The 19239-nt window shown below is 39.2% G+C and overlaps 3 protein-coding genes across 3 annotated transcripts; all 3 read left to right on the top strand.

Moving 5' to 3' along the window:
- Window positions 1-1772: 1772 nt before the first annotated feature.
- On the top strand, window positions 1773-10284 carry LOC139969844 (uncharacterized). The gene is made up of 3 exons (XM_071975160.1): window positions 1773-1933; window positions 4522-4641; window positions 7789-10284. The coding sequence occupies exons 1-3, from the start codon at window positions 1885-1887 to the stop codon at window positions 7983-7985; spliced, it is 366 nt and encodes a 121-aa protein (XP_071831261.1). The 5' UTR covers window positions 1773-1884; the 3' UTR covers window positions 7986-10284.
- A 2611-nt stretch (window positions 10285-12895) lies between these two features.
- LOC139970260 (uncharacterized) lies at window positions 12896-14606 on the top strand. Its single transcript, XM_071975929.1, has 2 exons — window positions 12896-13431; window positions 13750-14606. The coding sequence occupies exons 1-2, from the start codon at window positions 13251-13253 to the stop codon at window positions 14478-14480; spliced, it is 912 nt and encodes a 303-aa protein (XP_071832030.1). The 5' UTR covers window positions 12896-13250; the 3' UTR covers window positions 14481-14606.
- A 2625-nt stretch (window positions 14607-17231) lies between these two features.
- Window positions 17232-19034, top strand: LOC139970180 (uncharacterized). Its single transcript, XM_071975819.1, has 2 exons — window positions 17232-17583; window positions 17889-19034. Exons 1-2 carry the CDS (start codon window positions 17403-17405, stop codon window positions 18617-18619), a joined length of 912 nt encoding a protein of 303 aa, XP_071831920.1. The 5' UTR covers window positions 17232-17402; the 3' UTR covers window positions 18620-19034.
- Window positions 19035-19239: the final 205 nt, after the last annotated feature.

Genomic DNA, 19239 nt, shown 5'->3' with positions numbered 1-19239 from the left:
CCCTCCCCTTTGGATTTTTTTTGCATTTCCAGGTGGCCTCAGATGCAATTTGGTGCAATATAGCACACTTCAACACCCACTCCATTTTGTAAATAATTTTGCATTTTCACCTGGCCTTAGATGCAATTTGGTGCTCCAAATGAGATTTTTTTCTCATTTGGAAATGAAAAAGGGGTTTTCTGACTTGCGAAGCCGGGGGGGGGGGCGGAATGATACTTTCGCCCCCATATTTTTCACGGGGGGGGGGGGCTGGCGCCCCCATCCCCCGGTTCCTACGCCCTTGTTTACAACTATACCAATATGTATTAATCGAAAAACGCTATACTTGTATGAAATTGTATAACAGTGTCACCATCGGTATAATTTATTGTAGCTGCAACCTTCCTTTCCTTTCGTCAGAGGAATTAAGACAATGGGTCAGCAATATTGGTAACAGGTGGGCCTTAACTTCAAGAGAGGATTAAATTGTCTCCAGGTTTCAAGTGGTTCAATGCTTAATGATATTTTAAGTCAACTGCTGAGTCGGTTTTTACACACATTCACAATGACTACACAAACACAGAGAATCACTTATATATTCAATCCACCAATTTTGGGAAAAGGAGATGCATAATAAGGTATAACAATGGCGAACAAATACAAAAAGTTATATTTAAGATACATAAAACTTGACCATATACTCAGTATGATACATTTACAATTAGTTCCAAGTCAGGTTACCGTAATACTGTAACAAGACTCCACACAGGAGGTGTGAATATAGATAAACAATATTAAAGGGAGTGAAGACTCGCGCACAAAGAAACGTCTGATGCCGGTAATCTGACCTAGTTTCGAATGAGGTGTAACAAAAGTGTTAGACACCACCATTGATGCCAGAAAATACACACAGCTTGCTACCATCGGTAAGTAGACACTAGTGTACAGTCAGTACATACAGCTACGGTCAATACCCACAACACAGTATACATAGCAGCGATGGTAATCTCAGCAGGGAGTTGTTATGGAACTCCCTGGACCCTGATCTCAGGTCCAGATAAAAGATAAGGTATTACGTTTCATTACTGTCTGCATTTTGTAGCGACAAGAAGAAAACTTGACTTGCAAGCAACGGAAAGTTAATTTTTTTCAGAGGGCGGCACGCGAATAGAAACGTCTAATGCCGGTAATCTGACCTAGTTCCGAATGAGGTGTAACAGAAATGTTAGACACCACCATCGATCCCAGAGGATACGCACACAGCTTGCTACCCTCGGTAATTAGACACTAGTGTACAGTCAATACATACAGCTGCGGTCAATACCCACAGCACAGTGTACAAACGATACAGCGAAGGACATCTCAGGTCCAGCTAAAGATAACAAGGTATCACGTTTCATTACTGTTTGCATTTTGTAGCGACAAGCAGAAAACTTCACTTGCAAGCAACGGAAGGTTCACTTTTTCAGAGCGAGGCACGCGGTTTGGGGTGAGTCTTCGAAGCCTCTAATGCGGCCACACGGCGAAAGCACGTATCACCAAAGACATGTTACACAGTTGTAGTATCGACTCAATATTAGAGTAGCAGCGACCCCATTTTGTAGAAGTAGCACCTTCCGTTTACTAATTAACAGTAGCATCGGCGCCTGTTTAGTAGTAGCATCGCCTATTTCAGAGCCGTATATAGAGAGTAGTAGCGCCACCTTTTTACAGCAGCATCGTCACTGAAGGATTAGTAGCACCTCCTGTTTAGGGTTTTAGCACCTCCTCTTTAGAGTAGTAGCGCCACCTGCTATCCTTTTGGCGTTCCATTAACTAGTCCTTTTTGAAAGTTGTTCTGCTTTCACTTCAGTGTGAGACTTTATTTCGGGGTTAAGCTATATACAAGTAACAACTTCAAACAAAATGCATTACATCGTTTTGATCACATTGGCTTTCATTGCATTCCAGGAAGGTATGACTTTTGTGATTGGTGTATTTTTTATATAACATGAAAATAGAAAATATGACGTATTGAGTGAAAGTTTTGGAGCGAGCAGTTTGGGCGTAGGCTACGGTTAAATAGGCCTAGGTGGTAGAAGATGTCAGCAATGCAAGACGGGGTTAGGTTTCAATGTTATTAGCTAATGTAGGCCTGTCACTGTATCATTCACGATAAATCAGACGAACCGTGTTTCTTATGATCTGCGTAGAAGGTGTGACAGAATTTGAAGTTTGAAACCGTCGGGAAACCTCGCATAGTGTTGAAATCATGGAAGCGTTTTTCTTCCGCATTTAGGATATAAGCTTGAAATTGAATACAATAGTACTGTAGGCTAGTGTAGGGGGTGTTACTAAAACGAATGACAATTGCGTTACACATAACGAATGACAATATGTTGTACACACTAAAAAAGGCGTTGACTAAAACGAATGACAGTGATGACAGCACAGACATTTGCTTCAACCGGATATCACAGTTCATACTTCGTGGGTATCTAGATCTAGTAAAGTATACGGACACGGATAAAAACGTACCTTATAGTAAGCGAAATTGTAAGTCTGATTTTAAAAAGTAAATTTAACGTAATTTTTCCGATATTAAATGTTAGAAACTAACAATACTATAATCTTGAAACGGCTTCAGTTATCTTTCTATCTACAGAGGTAAAAAGCACAGCACGCAAGTGCATTCCCACACAAAAACTTTCCCAGTAGTTTCTATCTGTAAATTACACCAAACCCTGCAACCACGTAACATGCGATTTTGCTCAAATCATTTTTGCGCAGAAAACCAATAACCGCATTTACTCCACTCTGTTAATCATTCTATCTCTTCTCAACACTGTCCTTCGTTGTCATTCGCTGTCATTCGCAATGATAATTAACCCTGTACAAAGTCAATTGTCATTCGGTCATTCGCTGTCATTCGTTTTAGTTTGTCCCAGTGTAGGTTAGACCTAACCGTAAGACCATCACGTAGGCCTAGTTGGTGTATAGTCCTAGAGGTATCAATTCAAGATTAAATGAAAACATTGTTTGCTATAACAGAAAGGGACTACATCCAACAATGTATTTTATTGTGATAATAAATGCTATTGAAGATGTTAATAATACCTATCCAGGTTTATGACCAGGTCACCTCTGTAGCCAAGTGTAATATTAGTTAGTAGTAGGCTCAGTCATGTGAAAAAGGAATCAGTGATTCAGTGTTTCTGTAACTGTCAATCTTGAGTATAATTTGTTGATGCAAAATGTTTGACGTTTGAGTTACGCATTGTTTTCTCACATGGACCTTTATCAGACTAGATGCAGCTGTTATTTGTAGTATTCAAAATAACTGCCTACTTGTTTTTTTCTGAATCTGAATGGGTTAAGTCGGCAAAAATCCTACTAGAGGACATAAACACCAACCAAGCACTACAAAGTATGAGCATAACTTATTAGTTAACAAAACAAGAGTTATAAAGCTTGTCTATGAAACATTCTTCTAGACAAGGTCCGTGCCCGATGTCTGGTTCTCAAATTAATTCTTGCTATATTGCAAACATAGCTTTTTTTTTTGCCAAGTTAAATTTGAGTCAACTCTAACCCCTAGTAATTTCTCCACCAGACAATTCTCTAATTTCTCTTGTTGAATACTATACCACAAGTGGAAATTTAAGATATTTCTGAAAAGTCAGGTAAACATGATAACTCAGAAACCGTAAGGTGGATGAACTTTATATTTAGTATGCCGATGCACCATATTGACTTAGGGTATAAGAAACCCAGTGTTTTCTGTGAAAGTTGAAGGTCATTTGAAGTCAACAAACAGTATGTCTATGTCTGAAAACCTTGTAAGTTCTCAAACTCAAAGTATTTCTTAGATGAAATAGCTTTGTTATGTCACTAACTGGACATCACAGGAAATGAGCATCGCTGTTTAAGTGGCTGAGATGGTTCTCCACTTCCACAAATGACTGTTATCTGTCATAAGCTTTCAGAAGGGTAGTACCATAAACATGTGAGGCTAGGAATTACTTAGCCTGTTGGCTTTCTGGTATAAGATGGGGATCACTTTTGCTAACTTTTAACAAAATGGGAACCCATTATGTATGCTTGAAGTTCAAGAGATGATAGAGTCCATATTTAGGTGTTAACATTTTCTGTCACTTTTGTTGGGGGCAGTTTTATTAGTGTCTCAGTGTCTGGGTGACAAACTGTTGAAAACAGTTAATGAGATTTCTAATTTATTAATCACTCACTCATTCTTAACACACTCTTCACTTGGTGGAAAAAAAAAGTGAAATTATGTTAGGAGGGTATCTCAAGCTGCCTTCGTCAGTTGCAATCTCGAATATTTTTACTTTGGCTCGTCAAAATAATACAATTGCTGACCAAGAGGAAAACTCTACAAGAAAACCCAACAATTTGGACTCTGTATGTATCATGCATGATAAACATTACTGTCTACAGCTCAGAGAAAGCAACTGCTTATTGGAGATACTATTGTCTTAAATTATGCAAGACTTTAGCAAGCCATTTGAGAATCAAGTTTCTTTTATTTCTTTACCATGTCAGTGTCCAGTTTGCAGTGCTACTCATGCAGTGACTGCAGAGATGGCTATGACAATGTGAAGAACATTCAGGAGTGCAGTATCTTGGATACCTTTTGCTTTAAAGAAATTGAAGATGATGGAGGTATTGTATGAACATTATAGTAAGATGGGGTAAAAAAAAACCGTTTCCTTAAAGTTTAACATAAAACTCGTTAGGTAGATGCTTAGGTAGATATTTTAGCATTGTCAGTTGACAAATGGGAATACCTTCCTAAATAGCCATAATAAAAATTTCAATCACAATGAGTAAAGGAGAAATTCCAGAAAAGGGGTGGCTTTTTTTTACCCCGGCTTTTAGTCATTTTTGGGGTAAAAAAAAACCCTGCTGGGGTAAAAAAAAGTCCACATTGTTAAAACAACATACTACCAAAGAAAATGTGCAAAACCACCAGAAATATTTTCAGCACACTTTAGAAAAGCTTTATTTGGGCATTTTCAATCGAGTTCTGCATGAATTAACCTATTGCCAAACGATAAGTTCAGGGAAATACACCCCACCTTCCGAGACTAAGCAAGATTTTATCAAGACTGTTTAATACCCCCTAAAACATTATTGACCATGTTTTAAGAGTTTTATTCTATATATTAGTATCACATCCAGCTGTGGGGTTGGGACTTAGGGTAGAGATTAATTTAGGACTCTAAAAATAACAAGATAACCATATATACAGCAGACATATATTGTGTTAGGCTATAACACTAGGCTAACATAGCAATAACTTAGGTTAAGAACAGGCAACAGTTAGTTATAAAAATGTAAATTATTATATTGGTAGAAATTAGAGGAGCATAGATGTACTCCCTGTGTCAATCATATAGCAATTCTAACATTCTGTGATAAATATAAACCATTTTGGGAGGAAATTAGGACTGGTCTTTTTTTACCCCAAACGGACACTAAACCCTGGGGTAAAAAAAACCCACGTCATTCGAGAAAAATGTCAGATTGTGCGGGTAATTACATTACTGATTCATGTAGGTACACCTCTTGTTATCATAACCAAGAAACAAAAACCTCTATATCAGTTCTAATATTTTTGCGGGATAAAGTTAAAGGACAGTGTTCAGAACTTAAATATTTGCTATTTTTAGAGTATGGGAAAAATCGGCGCTAAAAGTATCAGTACGCCGATGGAAAAGAATAGTAACAATCAATATCCAAATTGACTTGGGCACCATGGTTTTCACATACACCATACAAAAATGTGTTTCTATATCTCACGACTTGTAGTGGGGGTGGGTTTTTTTTTACCCCAACTACCCTGTGGTTTTTTTTTTACCCCATCTTACTATAAGCTTTCTTGCCAAGGCATTATCTTATGGGCCCTATCCTCCCTTTATTCTTCTCGCCTCACTGTTTACTATCCTCCCCTTCATTCCTCCCCTCTCAGTGTTTACTATCCTCCCCTTCATTCCTCCCCTCTCACTGTTTACTATCCTCCCCTTCATTCCTCTCCCCTCGCTGTTTACCATCCCCCCCTCATTCCTCTCCCCTCGCTGTTTACTATCCTCCCCTTCATTCCTCCCCTCTCAGTGTTTACTATCCTCCCCTTCATTCCTCCCCTCTCACTGTTTACTATCCTCCCCTTCATTCCTCCCCTCTCACTGTTTACTATCCTCCCCTTCATTCCTCCCCTCTCAGTGTTTACTATCCTCCCCTTCATTCCTCCCCTCTCACTGTTTACTATCCTCCCCTTCATTCCTCTCCCCTCGCTGTTTACCATCCCCCCTCATTCCCCTCCCCTCACTGTTTACCATCCTCCCCTTCATTCCTCCCCTCTCAGTGTTTACTATCCTCCCCTTCATTCCTCCCCTCTCAGTGTTTACTATCCTCCCCTTCATTCCTCCCCTCTCACTGTTTACTATCCTCCCCTTCATTCCTCCCCTCTCAGTGTTTACTATCCTCCCCTTCATTCCTCCCCTCTCAGTGTTTACTATCCTCCCCTTCATTCCTCCCCTCTCACTGTTTACTATCCTCCCCTTCATTCCTCCCCTCTCAGTGTTTACTATCCTCCCCTTCATTCCTCCCCTCTCACTGTTTACTATCCTCCCCTTCATTCCTCCCCTCTCACTGTTTACTATCCTCCCCTTCATTCCTCTCCCCTCGCTGTTTACCATCCCCCCTCATTCCCCTCCCCTCACTGTTTACCATCCTCCCCTTCATTCCTCCCCTCTCACTGTTTACTATCCTCCCCTTCATTCCTCCCCTCTCAGTGTTTACTATCCTCCCCTTCATTCCTCCCCTCTCACTGTTTACTATCCTCCCCTTCATTCCTCCCCTCTCACTGTTTACTATCCTCCCCTTCATTCCTCTCCCCTCGCTGTTTACCATCCCCCCTCATTCCCCTCCCCTCACTGTTTACCATCCTCCCCTTCATTCCTCCCCTCTCAGTGTTTACTATCCTCCCCTTCATTCCTCCCCTCTCAGTGTTTACTATCCTCCCCTTCATTCCTCCCCTCTCACTGTTTACTATCCTCCCCTTCATTCCTCCCCTCTCAGTGTTTACTATCCTCCCCTTCATTCCTCCCCTCTCACTGTTTACTATCCTCCCCTTCATTCCTCCCCTCTCACTGTTTACTATCCTCCCCTTCATTCCTCCCCTCTCACTGTTTACTATCCTCCCCTTCATTCCTCCCCTCTCAGTGTTTACTATCCTCCCCTTCATTCCTCCCCTCTCAGTGTTTACTATCCTCCCCTTCATTCCTCTCCCCTCACTGTTTACTATCCTCCCCTTCATTCCTCTCCCCTCGCTGTTTACCATCCCCCCTCATTCCCCTCCCCTCACTGTTTACTATCCTCCCCTTCATTCCTCTCCTCTCACTGTTTACTATCCTCCCCTTCATTCCTCCCCTCTCAGTGTTTACTATCCTCCCCTTCATTCCTCCCCTCTCACTGTTTACTATCCTCCCCTTCATTCCTCTCCCCTCGCTGTTTACCATCCTTCCCCTCATTCCTCTCCCCTCACTGTTTACTATCCTTCCCTACATTCCTCTCCTCTCAGTGTTTACTATCCTCCCCTTCATTCCTCTCCCCTCGCTGTTTACCATCCTTCCCCTCATTCCTCTCCCCTCACTGTTTACTATCCTTCCCTACATTCCTCTCCTCTCACTCTTTTGATGTAACCTAAGTTTAGGTTCCAAGTCATTCCCATTGTTGACTCACTCGCCGTCCTTTTGTAACGTCAGTCATGAGTTTTGACATCATTCTCATCTCCCTTTTTCCCCTCAGACGTCAACCGCGGTTGTATGAATCAACTGTTTTGCACCGCTAAGGAGGCAATACCGGGTAAATGTGTCCATGAAGAAGTCAAACCATGCTACACATGCTGTCCCGAGGGAAAGTGCAACTCAGCGTCTACCAAATCTCTATCTGTGCTTTCTTCAATTTTTACTATCATTGCATGTCTTCTGTTTTCTTACAACTGAGGAGAGGAACATAAAAGAATAAAACATGGGAGGTTTCTAGTTTATAAACCTGTAGATTTAGTGGGAAAAGCTTGCAAAGTATTTTTTGGTGAATAGACATTTCATTTTCAGGGAGTTTTTGTTTGTTTTTTTCTGTTTAAGATTTACGTTATAAATCAGAAGAGATTTTAAAAAGAGCAATGAGGTTTGAGATTAAATATGTAGAGATACAAGTTATGGATTCCCTGTGGCCTTCTTAATACCATGGTTTGCTTTAAGGGTTTGTACATGAATGTGCCTTTTGATTAGAACCCTTACTTTTCTCTTCTTTATATTTTTTGTCAACTTTAACCCATTATCATATTGCTTTAAATGCTTCATATTTCACAGAATGTCTCCCAGTGGTAGTGTTACGAGTTAAAGTTGCTATTTTTTTTACATTGATTTTTATAAATAAGTAAACATTATAATCACTGAATGCAAGAGGGTATCAGCTTATTCTTTCTACAATATGCAAAATGATCATTTTTATTATTTTCTATATTTTTTTATTTGGCTACAGGATTGCTATCAAAACATTAATATTTCTATCTGTTTCTTTCATAAATCTTGATATCTCTGTCATTTAACAAAAGTACTACACATCTTTGACCAGGGTAAATGTTTGAACAGTCATTCAACGACGGTATATTTCATCAAAAGAGGTTTATTCACACTGAATTAATTCATAAAAAGAGGCTTTGTTTTTTTCTTTTCTATTGCTAAAATGTGTTTTGCAACTGGTTTATACAAATAACAGTCGGTATCAAAGAACAGCTTGTACAAGTAATTTACCCGTGATTTTGTTCTTTTTGCACAAACATCATCATTGCCAAAAATTCTGAAAACCAAAAGCATCGTTGTCATCACAGAGCTTTTACCAGACTGAAAATCCTAAATCTGTTAACAATTTGTTACCTTCCAGTTTTTTGCATATTATTCGATGGGTGGAATATTAAGACGAATTAATATCTCGGTGAAGAAAATTTGAAAAGTGATTTGAGGGTGATATAATTAGTACGGTTCACTTTAATGGTTTTGCTGTTATTATCAGGTTCGAACACGACACTAGTGACCATTCTGTTGACTTTGGTATTTACCCTTGAGGGCAATACTGATGGTGTGAATCTATAAGGCACTGAAAGAATTGTTTTATAGCTAAAATGTTGAACAAAACAGATACCGATATCATCTGTATGTGTATTCCTTCTTAACTCAGGTGACAAAATTTTTTTTTTTTAACCTCTAGGAAAATCCTGGGATAAGTTGACATCAAGGGGTTAGTGCCTATTCTGTACAGTTCAAAAGGAAGGCATTTTGAGGCTTTAAGTATTTTTGGTGTTGATATGTTAATATTAACATTATCTTTATATTGTCTATGACATAAGTTACTTTTGACATCTTTTCATGGCAGCGAGGTTACAAAAAAAACAGAGGCAGAAAATGTGAAACAAGCATGAAAATGTTGTTTAAAGCCTAATTAATTACTACTTAATTTCAAAAGTGAAGTCACTAGAATACCCCCCCCCCCCCATTTTGTCTGAGATAGAGGCAAAGCTTGAACCAAGTAAGAAAATTCAGTTGGCTTTGGTAGAGTCAGACCAGGGCTTGTAATCTGTATGTTGCTGTCCCCACTCTATTCAGTGAACTCTTTGACCCGTCAAATGTCCCAGTCATTGGTCTGTTGATGATTTGTATTAAATTACTTACGCCCAGATACTACCAAAGCAGCTGCCACTTGCTACAAGTCGTCCGTCACAAAGTGACACTAATGTCGTCACAAGTGGAACTAATGTGTCATCACTAATCCATGGTGTCTGTGCAATGGCACTGGTGGTTTCCGACTGGCCCGCTGAGCCAAGGAATGGATATAAAAGTATCGCAACAGATTCAGGGGCTGGATGGATCAGTGGCTAGAGGGCAGGGGCTTGTAATTCTGTTGTCACTGGTTAGTGTACCATTGTAACAACGAAAATTATAAACCACAGAAAAAGAATATATATATATTTGCTCTTTTCAAGTTGTTTAAACTTTCAGTCAGTAAAACTGTTGTTGATTTTTCTTAAAATAGCTACAGGTGTACTATGAATGAAGATATGTACAGCAGGGAGTCATTGATCAGGAAGGCATAAGTTTTAAGATAAGTTAGTGGTTTTCTTCCAGTTTCTTGAATTTCATTTAATTGATGCACGTATTTTTAAAGAAATATTTTTTACCAGAATTAAGTTACAATATAAAAGGAAACAAAAAGCAAGAAAACACAATAAATACAAAACCTTTAGTATGCTTCATTTACTTGTTGGTATTTCCTCATCTCTCCCCCTCCCCTGCCCCAAAACACCCTCCCTTCAGGACTATTTTAATGTCTGATTGATTTATGTTTCTTTACAGTCAAGTGCTGTTAGTTTCCTAATGGAGGGACAGGGAAGCAACTTCATTTGCCCCCCCCCCCCTTAATTATAGTGAAATGGTGGGCACTCGACGTTCAAACTTCACCCAGCCTTTGCTGCAATTGTTCCTCACTAAAGACTTTAATGGCCTAATAATGGTTCCTTGCTTTAGCAAAAGGAACCTATTTAGTCAGGTTGGCGTGTGTGTCTGTGTGTGCATCTGTGACACTTGCTTGGGTACGCTCTATCTCCATAAGGGAAAGTTGGATTGAGGCCAAACTTGGACTATAGATCCGCCATATGGAGAAGGTGTGCCCTATTGTTTTTGGTGCCCACAAAGGTCAGTTATGGTCCAAAAAACGAAAATATTAAAACTGCAATAACTCCCAATGCCAAGGTGTGACACGGTTTATATTTTGGGACAAGTTGTGAATGGTACAGGGAAATATTTTCAAACTTAACATTCATGTGATCCAAGGTCACCAAAGGTCAATGATAAAAAAACTGGTATTTTTACGATAACTTGAGAATGAATTGTCTGTTAGGGTTGGGAGTTGCTTCAATGTAATCCAATTGTCGACCCGCATCTGGGTGACCCTTGACCTCAATTTGACCTCTGGTGGCCTTTAAGTGTTTTGGGGATTTTTACAGTTTCGATACTATTTTCAGATTTCAAAGGTGCAGTACCTTCTGATCATAAATGCCAATAGGTTGACCCCGTGTGACATTCATGTGCGAAGTTATATGGGGTCAACGTTTTCGGTCGGAGTTATGATGGATGTACAGAGTTGTCGTGTTGTTTTTTGGAATCAGGATATCAAACTACATCTGAAACCAAGGTCAAAGGTCACATTAGGAAAAATGTGCATATTTTGGCAAAAAAGAAAATGTTTGGTTTTGATGCTAGATTTGGATATCAAGGTACCTTCCGATCAAAAATGTCAATGGGTTGACACCCGGGTGTGCTTTGTGTGTGAAGTTATATGAGGTCAAAGTTAATTTTCAGACATTTAATGCAAAAACTCCCAGTGCCAAGGTGTGACATAGTTGATATTTTTGGACAAGTTGCAAATGGTATAGGGGATTATTTTCAAACTTAATGGTCATGTGATCCGAGGTCACCAAATGTCAATTAATGTTAAAAAACTGGTATTTTTTTTTGGGGGGGGGGGAAATGGGAAAAGAAAAAAATGTTTGAATTTTTATAGTTTGTATTCACGTCTCACCGATCAAAAATGTGAGTAGATCAACCCTGTTGATTTTGGTACTCATCTCATGAATAATAATGAGGTCACGGGGTCAAACGTAAAAATCTTCAAATGCTAATAACTCCACAACCAAGTCAGAATGTATTTAAATTTGGTATTAATATGTTGGTTGATAGCAGGTACATGGTGATATATGTTCAAGTTGATATTAGGCATATTTCACTAAAATAGCTTGTTAACACAGTAACTGAACAACAACAAAGTTGGATTGAAATCATACTTGGTACGTAAATGCGCCATAGTAAGTAGATGAACCCTATTGATTTTGGTGCTCCGCAAACAAAAGTTCGAATTTATTCATACTTAGTATTAATGTTTTGGTAGCTAGTGGGTACATGGTAACCTATGTTCAAGTTGATATTATGCATATTTATCAGGGGCGGGGCTTAAGTTTATATTCACTAAAATAACTTGTAAACACGGTAACTGAGCAACGTAGAGTTGGATTGAGGACATACTTGGTACATATATGCGCCATAGTGAGTACAAGAGCCCTGTGATTTTGGTGCTCATCTCAAAAATATTAATGAGGTCACAGGGTCAAATGTAAACATTTTCAGAATTGAATCATACTTTGTGTGAAGGTGTTGGTAGATAGCGGGTACATGATAATGTATGTTCAATGTGATGTTATGCACATTTATTAGGGGGCAGGGGCTTGAGTTGATTTTTGCTAAAAATAACTTGTAAACATTGTTAGTTAACATATTTAGTAGGTAGGTCCACAGTCAGTGAAGGAACCTTGCTGATCAATTTAATCAACAATGACGAAAGCGTGGGATTATAATCTCAATTTGTCAAGGAACCACAATAAGCCCACTGGCTTTCTGGTTTATAGTTGGGGGAATAAGGAGGGTAGGGTTACACTGAAAAGTGTACTGTCAATTTTCTATTTTAGGCTGGGGTTGGGGGAGAAGGGAGGGAAGGGGGTACAAGTCTTTATTATCCCAGAAATGACATCCAAGAAACTCCTATTCAGTATCTCGAGTATGCATCTATGCCATATGAACCCATTTCATAAATATATATCGTTAAATTTGAACCCTTCAAACACGAGGTACTTTCGTGGTTTATTCCAGGTCACATAAACTCATGCATACGGTGTCTTATTAGAGACATAGGAAAGACGGGGGAAAATGACCCCAAATATCAACATTTAGTCTTTTACAGTCAAAATTGTGATATTTAATTTCAAAAGTTTACATTTTATCTCAAAATTTTGACCAAAAAAAACCAAAATGTTGAGATAAAATGTCAAGATTTTGACATAAAAAGTATAAATTTTGTGATTTGAGGACTTTTTTTGTCCCCATTGAGCCACCGTACCCATGCCCTTCCATGCATAGGCTAAAATAGAAAGTGCTGGTTAAAACTTGTTGAATAACGACGTCATCAAGTGACTGTCAGTTCGTGGGGAGGAGGAGCTTTTCTCCGATATATTAATATTTCAAATTCAGCTTTGTCGTTGAAAGACACGGAGCAACCGTTGACGGAAAACCCGAAGCGAAGTCACAATTTGCAGATTGAAATTGATAATTTCAGTATTTCTTTGTCGGCTTTGCTTATACTTGAGTAATATACGAAAAAAGATGACAAATGCTAAATTGATGATGAATTTCGCCTTGTTGATACTGTTGGCAACCGCTGAGTTCGTTCACACAGAGGTAGAAGTTTCACGTTTAAAGTGGAATGGTGTCGGGTTTTACATCGTAGTGGATGCGGCAACAGTCCAGGCAAGACTCGATACGTATGCGCAGGCTTCACCTGGAGGTAAAGATTCTCCGGTACTTGTTTTTTTTTGTGGTAGTGGTGGGGGCGGGGGGGGGGACAAGGGAAATTAAATTACAGCTGTATTATTGCATTGGTGTCAAGGTGTTACCCATGACAACGTCTTTACAAACATTGTCCGTAGATTAGGTTACCATAGTAACTTGAATGAATGTTAGTAAAATGTTACAATCGTGACGGTAAAATATTCCACTATTATTTCAAAAACAATATGGCTACATGTGAAAGTCAAATGGTGTCTATAAATAATTATAATAATCTGCTTTTTGACCGTAGTGCATATTGCCTTCTCTTTATCAGCACCACGACTGTACGTTCCTGCGACTCCAGTCTTTCCACACCTAGATGATGGACAACATGTTATTTACATTGATTTTGGTGACGCAAAGACGGTTGATCTGTCGGAAGAATTTGCTATTTCGCCAACAGTTCCATCTTTTTATGTTGTCATTCCTTTCTTATCCAACACCGTCTGCGGACCGCCCCATTACGACTTATCACTGGCGCAGCTGTACCAACAGAATGATAATGATCAGGCCCTACCCATAGCAAACATATTGTACCCTTTTCGAAATGTCGAGGAATTGACCATCAGTGAATCGTCCGTACTCTTACGAGATCAAGGAGAGGAAATAAAGATAGAGTTCTCAGTAACGATGCCTTGTATTGAACCAACGTCAATCGTCCGTGAAGAAATTGATGACCTCGTCCTGGGCAATTGGTTTTTTGGATCCCATAGCCCGGGTCTCGACTTTTGCGCCTCAACCACGTGTACTTCAATACCCGATGCAGTTCCTTTCTGTGCACTTATGGATCGATTTCGTCCAGACATAGAAAGTGCTCTCCCGAATGTGTGTACGAAGTACGCATCAGCCGACGAACATGCCTGCGCAGTATCATTTCTTGAAGTAACCAATATCACAGAAGGATTTCGTGATTTTATGCTACTTGGTGATGGTCCAATAACTGTTTTCGGTGCGGAGAAGTTTGTTGGTAATTACACCACGTCTCTGTGGTACCCGTGTATGTAATCTATGATGTGTTATCATATGTATACCGGAACACACGCGCACTCAAGCACATTGAATATATTATTAATATCTATATAAACAACTGCTCTCATTAGGGCATGGTTGGAGCACCATTTTCAAAGCCTATTTGTGTTACAAAGTAAACATTGTAAACAATAAATAAAAGCATATCGACAATTGAGACGTAAGAATTGTCTTTACTATTTGTGGAAGTTGTGCAACGTAGTTTAATACCTCTAGGACAGAGCAATGACGATTTTGTGTGTCCTTTAAAATGCATAGCTGGTGGTTTTCGACATCCTCTAATCCGTTCAAATTAATGTTACATTGATTCGTTACACTTGTACCTTTCCATTGATGTATGGCACATTGTATTACTTTCTTATGGGACTCGGTAAAATTTGATCAAACCTAACACTTTTGGAAAAAGGAATTTTAAGATAACAAGATGAGTTACTTTATTATAGCAACTCGACATCATTGCATCATTGCTTCGAAACCCCGAGATTACGCGTTAATATAGTAGGTCCAAATATATGCACGCAGTCATATTATAAGAACATGGAGAAAAAAGTTTTTCGACAACCGGTCATAATTAACGTCACATTCCAGTCTGTGGGTGGTATAAGCAGTATCTTTCATGACAGGCCGACCGTTGTTTTCATGTCACTTAGCCATATCTAGGTCCATTCAGATTCATGCGGACGGGTTGTAGACATTGGGGATGAGAGAAGACGTGATCTAGTCAACCAGCGAAGAGCTTAAACTATTTTATTTTACCGGTAGTAAGACTACTAGGCTATACTTGATCGATACTTTTCCCACAGTCCGATTACTTCCATAAGTCGCGTCTGCTGTAAATGGAGTAAGTCGTCGTGTTTGGTAGGCTGAAAGTATGCATTAAAATATTTGGCATACATGCTAAATCGTTTGAAATGATCCATGCCACTTCGTACTCGACTACCGTCCCCCTGCCCCTCCTCGTAGCCCCCTCCCGTTCATCTGTCGACACAAACACGTATAGTCTACGCATGAGGCACTCTAAAGGTAAGATCTCCCTAATTTTTATGTATGCCTAAACTCAGTAGCCACGATTGCCTTGTTATTCTAATGTGCATACTCAATTATTTATCATCATCCGTGATTTACTACGTAGGTGCAGGGTAAACAAGGATCATTTTACAAATTAGTTGTACACTGCCACACAATGCCCTGGGTGACTTAGTTCTCTTTAGCATAACCAACGACACAACACTATACGCACGGAGCTAAGTTAGTGATGCACACTAACACGAACGGACGATATGTATTGCAGGATTTAGTATGAGCCAAAAAGGATTAGTTTTGCCTCTAGCTATGCATTTTAGTCCAATATAGTATAGGAAGGTGATGGCGCTCTATAGCCGAAGCATAGCCGTGTATATCTATCTACGGCTCTGAGCCAAACTAGATTGTTTTCCAATGATGCTGCACAAATAAACTGTACTAATTTATTAGCAATATTGTTAAAAATAAAAAAATAAATCATTGAAAAACAATCTAAAAATGCATTCATAGTTGTAAGCCGATAAGGAGTATAACTTGACCGCCCTTTCATATATTTTATTCCATGTATTAATTGGTCATAACAGTATACATCCATCGTAAACATCCGCCTCGCCGCGTTTTCAGATACCGCGACGAAATAGTCAACCATTTATGAACAACAAAAATAATTGAAACAAAAAGACAAACAGAGGTACCATTACAACTTAATCTCTTCCCTAAAAGTACAATCCCCTTGAAAAAAAATACAATGTTGAATATTTGTGACAAAATGCACCCGGCTTTTGGTAACAAGAATTTAACAGAAACAATCTAAAATTAAACGTAGTGCCTTGTTAGATGAAAGTTAAATAATTGAGGACGGTACACCAAGTTTACAGTTTTACAATCTGCTCACTTCAATGGATTCCTTAATTGCACCCTAAATGGATACAAATAATGGATTCCCATTCTGTTTCCTAAATTGAAAACATTTTACGCTAATATGTACCGTCGTAGACCCTTCCCGGTTTTCATGCTTGTTGTACCTTTCTGACAGCAACCAGACCTGACTAGAAGAGGTGGGGTAGCGGTGAGGGAAGGTGTGGTCAGTGTAATACAACATGGTGCTTGGGGATAAACTATGCGGCTTGGGAAATATGAGAAAAAGAACAAGGTATTCTTAGTATAAACATTTCAAATGGTGGAGTTATTATACTTTTTTAATGTCACAAACGAATGGACATACTAGTGCATCCAGATCTGAAGTAATTTTGCCAGCGTCTATTTTGGAACATGTGCAGGTACTGAAAGACGAGTAAGAAGGAGTAACTTCTCTCGTATCTATTTAAGTTTAATTTATTTAATCCAGTTTCGTGACTTCAGCATATGTATGTATGATTATATTAAAGCCCTTAAAACACTAAGTACTCTCGAGATTTATCCCAGGTCAGAGAAACCGATGTACAGTGGCTTATTGGAGACATAGGAAAGGAAAAATAAGTGTCCCAAAATATAAACATTTTTGTCTTTTAAAGTCAAAATTTTATCTCAAATTTCTGACTTTTTATTTCAAAATGTTGAGATTTGAGGACACTATTTTTTTTGTTTCCTATGTCCCTTTTGAGCCACCGTACCCATTGCGCTTCAATGCACAGGCTAAAATACAAAGTGCTGGTACAAACTCGTCGAATAACATCATCAAGTGACTGTCAGTTTGTGCGGAGGTGTAGCTTTTCTCCGATATATTTATATTATATTTCAAATTCAACTTTGTCGTTGAAAGACACGGAGCAACCGTTGACGGAAAAGCCGAAGCGAAGTCACAATTTGCAGAACTTGATATTTTCAGTATTTCTTTGTCGGTTGTGCTTATACTTGAGTAATATACGAAAGAAGATGACAAATGCTAAATTGATGATGAATTTCGCCTTGTTGATACTGTTGGCAACCGCTGAGTTCGTTTCAACAGAGGTAGAAGTTGCACGTTTGAGGTGGAATGGTGTCGGGTTTTATATCGTAGTGGATGCGGCAACAGTCCAGGCAAGACTCGATACGTATGCGCAGGCTTCACCTGGAGGTAAATATTCTCCGGTACTTGTTTTTATTTTTGGTGGTAGTAGTGGGAGGGTCAATGGAAATTTAATTACAGGCTGTAGTTTTACACATGACAACGTCTTTACAAACACTGTCCGTAGATTAGGTTACCATGATAGTAACGTGAATGAATGTTAGTAAAATGTTACAATCGTGACGGTAAAATATTCCACTATTATTTCAAAAACAATATGACTATATGTGAAAGTCAAATGGTGTCTATAAATAATAATAATAATCTTCTTCTGGTTTTTTATACCGTGATGAATATTGCCTTCTCTTCTTCAGCACCACAACTGTACGTTCCTGCGACTCCAGTCTTTCCACACCTAGATGATGGACAACATGTTATTTACATTGATTTTGGTGACGCAAAGACGGTTGATCTGTTGGAAGAATTTGCTATTTCGCCAACAGTTCCATCTTTTTATGTTGTCATTCCTTTCTTATCCAACACCGTCTGCGGACCGCCCCATTACGACTTATCACTGGCGCAGCTGTACCAACAGAATGATAATGATCAGGCCCTACCCATAGCAAACATATTGTACCCTTTTCGAAATGTCGAGGAATTGACCATCAGTGAATCGTCCGTACTCTTAAGAGATCAAGGAGAGGAAATAAAGATAGAGTTCACAGTAACGATGCCTTGTATTGAACCAACGTCAATCGTCCGTGAAGAAATTGATGACGTCGTCCTGGTCGATTTTGGTATTGGATCCCATAGCCCGGGTCTCGACTTTTGCGCCTCAACCACGTGCACTTCAATACCCGAGGCAGTTCCTTTCTGTGCACTTATGGATCGATTTCGTCCAGACATAGAAAGTGCTCTCCCGAATGTGTGTATGAAGTACGCATCAGCCGACGAACATGCCTGCGCAGTGTCGTTTCTTGAAGTAACCAATATCACTGAAGGATTTCGTGATTTTATGCTACTTGGTGATGGACCAATAACTGTATTCGGTGCGGAGAAGTTTGGTGGTAATTACACCACGTCTCTGTGGTACCCGTGTATGTAATCTATGATTTGCTATCATATGTATACCGGCACACACGCGCGCACACAAACATATTTAATATATTATTATGTATCTATAAACACTTACTCTCATGAGGGCATGGTTGGAGCACAATTTTCAAAGCCTATTTGTGTTACAAAGTAAACATTGTAATCAATAAATAAAAGCATAACGACAATTGAGACGCAAGATTTGTCTTTACTATTTGTGAAAGTTGTGCGACGCAGTTTAATACCTCTAGGACAGAGCAATGACCATTTTAGGATTTTGTGTGTCCTTTAAAATGCATAGCTGGTGGTTTTCGACATCCTCTAATCCGTTCAAATTTATGTTACATTGAATCTTTACACTTGTACCTTTCCATTGATGTAAGGCACATTGTATTATTTTCTTATGGGACTCGGTAAAACTTGATCAAACCTAGTACTTTTGGACAAGGAATTTGCTCCTTTCTCAAAACTTCGTAAGCGCTCTGGTGACTGCAGGTCACCCGTGACGTCAATGTGCGGAGTAGGTTGAGAAACACTGGAAACTGAAGTTAGTGCAGAGATTAGTGGTTAACAAAGTTACTACCGGGATTCTTCCAAGCTAACGGAAGTACAGTTATGGTACATTTCGTA

Source organism: Apostichopus japonicus, chromosome 7, assembly GCF_037975245.1.
Source record: "Apostichopus japonicus isolate 1M-3 chromosome 7, ASM3797524v1, whole genome shotgun sequence".
Classification (NCBI taxonomy): Eukaryota; Metazoa; Echinodermata; class Holothuroidea; order Aspidochirotida; family Stichopodidae; genus Apostichopus; species Apostichopus japonicus.
Note: the sequence above shows the minus strand (reverse complement) of the source record. Positions and strands in the feature narration are given on the sequence as shown.

Excerpts from the sequence above, each read along its gene's own strand:
- LOC139969844 (XM_071975160.1), top strand. The coding sequence starts at position 1,885 with ATGCATTACATCGTTTTGATCACATTGGCTTTCATTGCATTCCAGGAA. Across the intron at positions 1,934-4,521 it reads TTTCATTGCATTCCAGGAAG|TGTCCAGTTTGCAGTGCTAC; the intron begins GTATGACTTTTG and ends TTACCATGTCAG. Across the intron at positions 4,642-7,788 it reads AGAAATTGAAGATGATGGAG|ACGTCAACCGCGGTTGTATG; the intron begins GTATTGTATGAA and ends TTTTCCCCTCAG.
- LOC139970260 (XM_071975929.1), top strand. The coding sequence starts at position 13,251 with ATGACAAATGCTAAATTGATGATGAATTTCGCCTTGTTGATACTGTTG. Across the intron at positions 13,432-13,749 it reads TGCGCAGGCTTCACCTGGAG|CACCACGACTGTACGTTCCT; the intron begins GTAAAGATTCTC and ends TCTCTTTATCAG.
- LOC139970180 (XM_071975819.1), top strand. The coding sequence starts at position 17,403 with ATGACAAATGCTAAATTGATGATGAATTTCGCCTTGTTGATACTGTTG. Across the intron at positions 17,584-17,888 it reads TGCGCAGGCTTCACCTGGAG|CACCACAACTGTACGTTCCT; the intron begins GTAAATATTCTC and ends TCTCTTCTTCAG.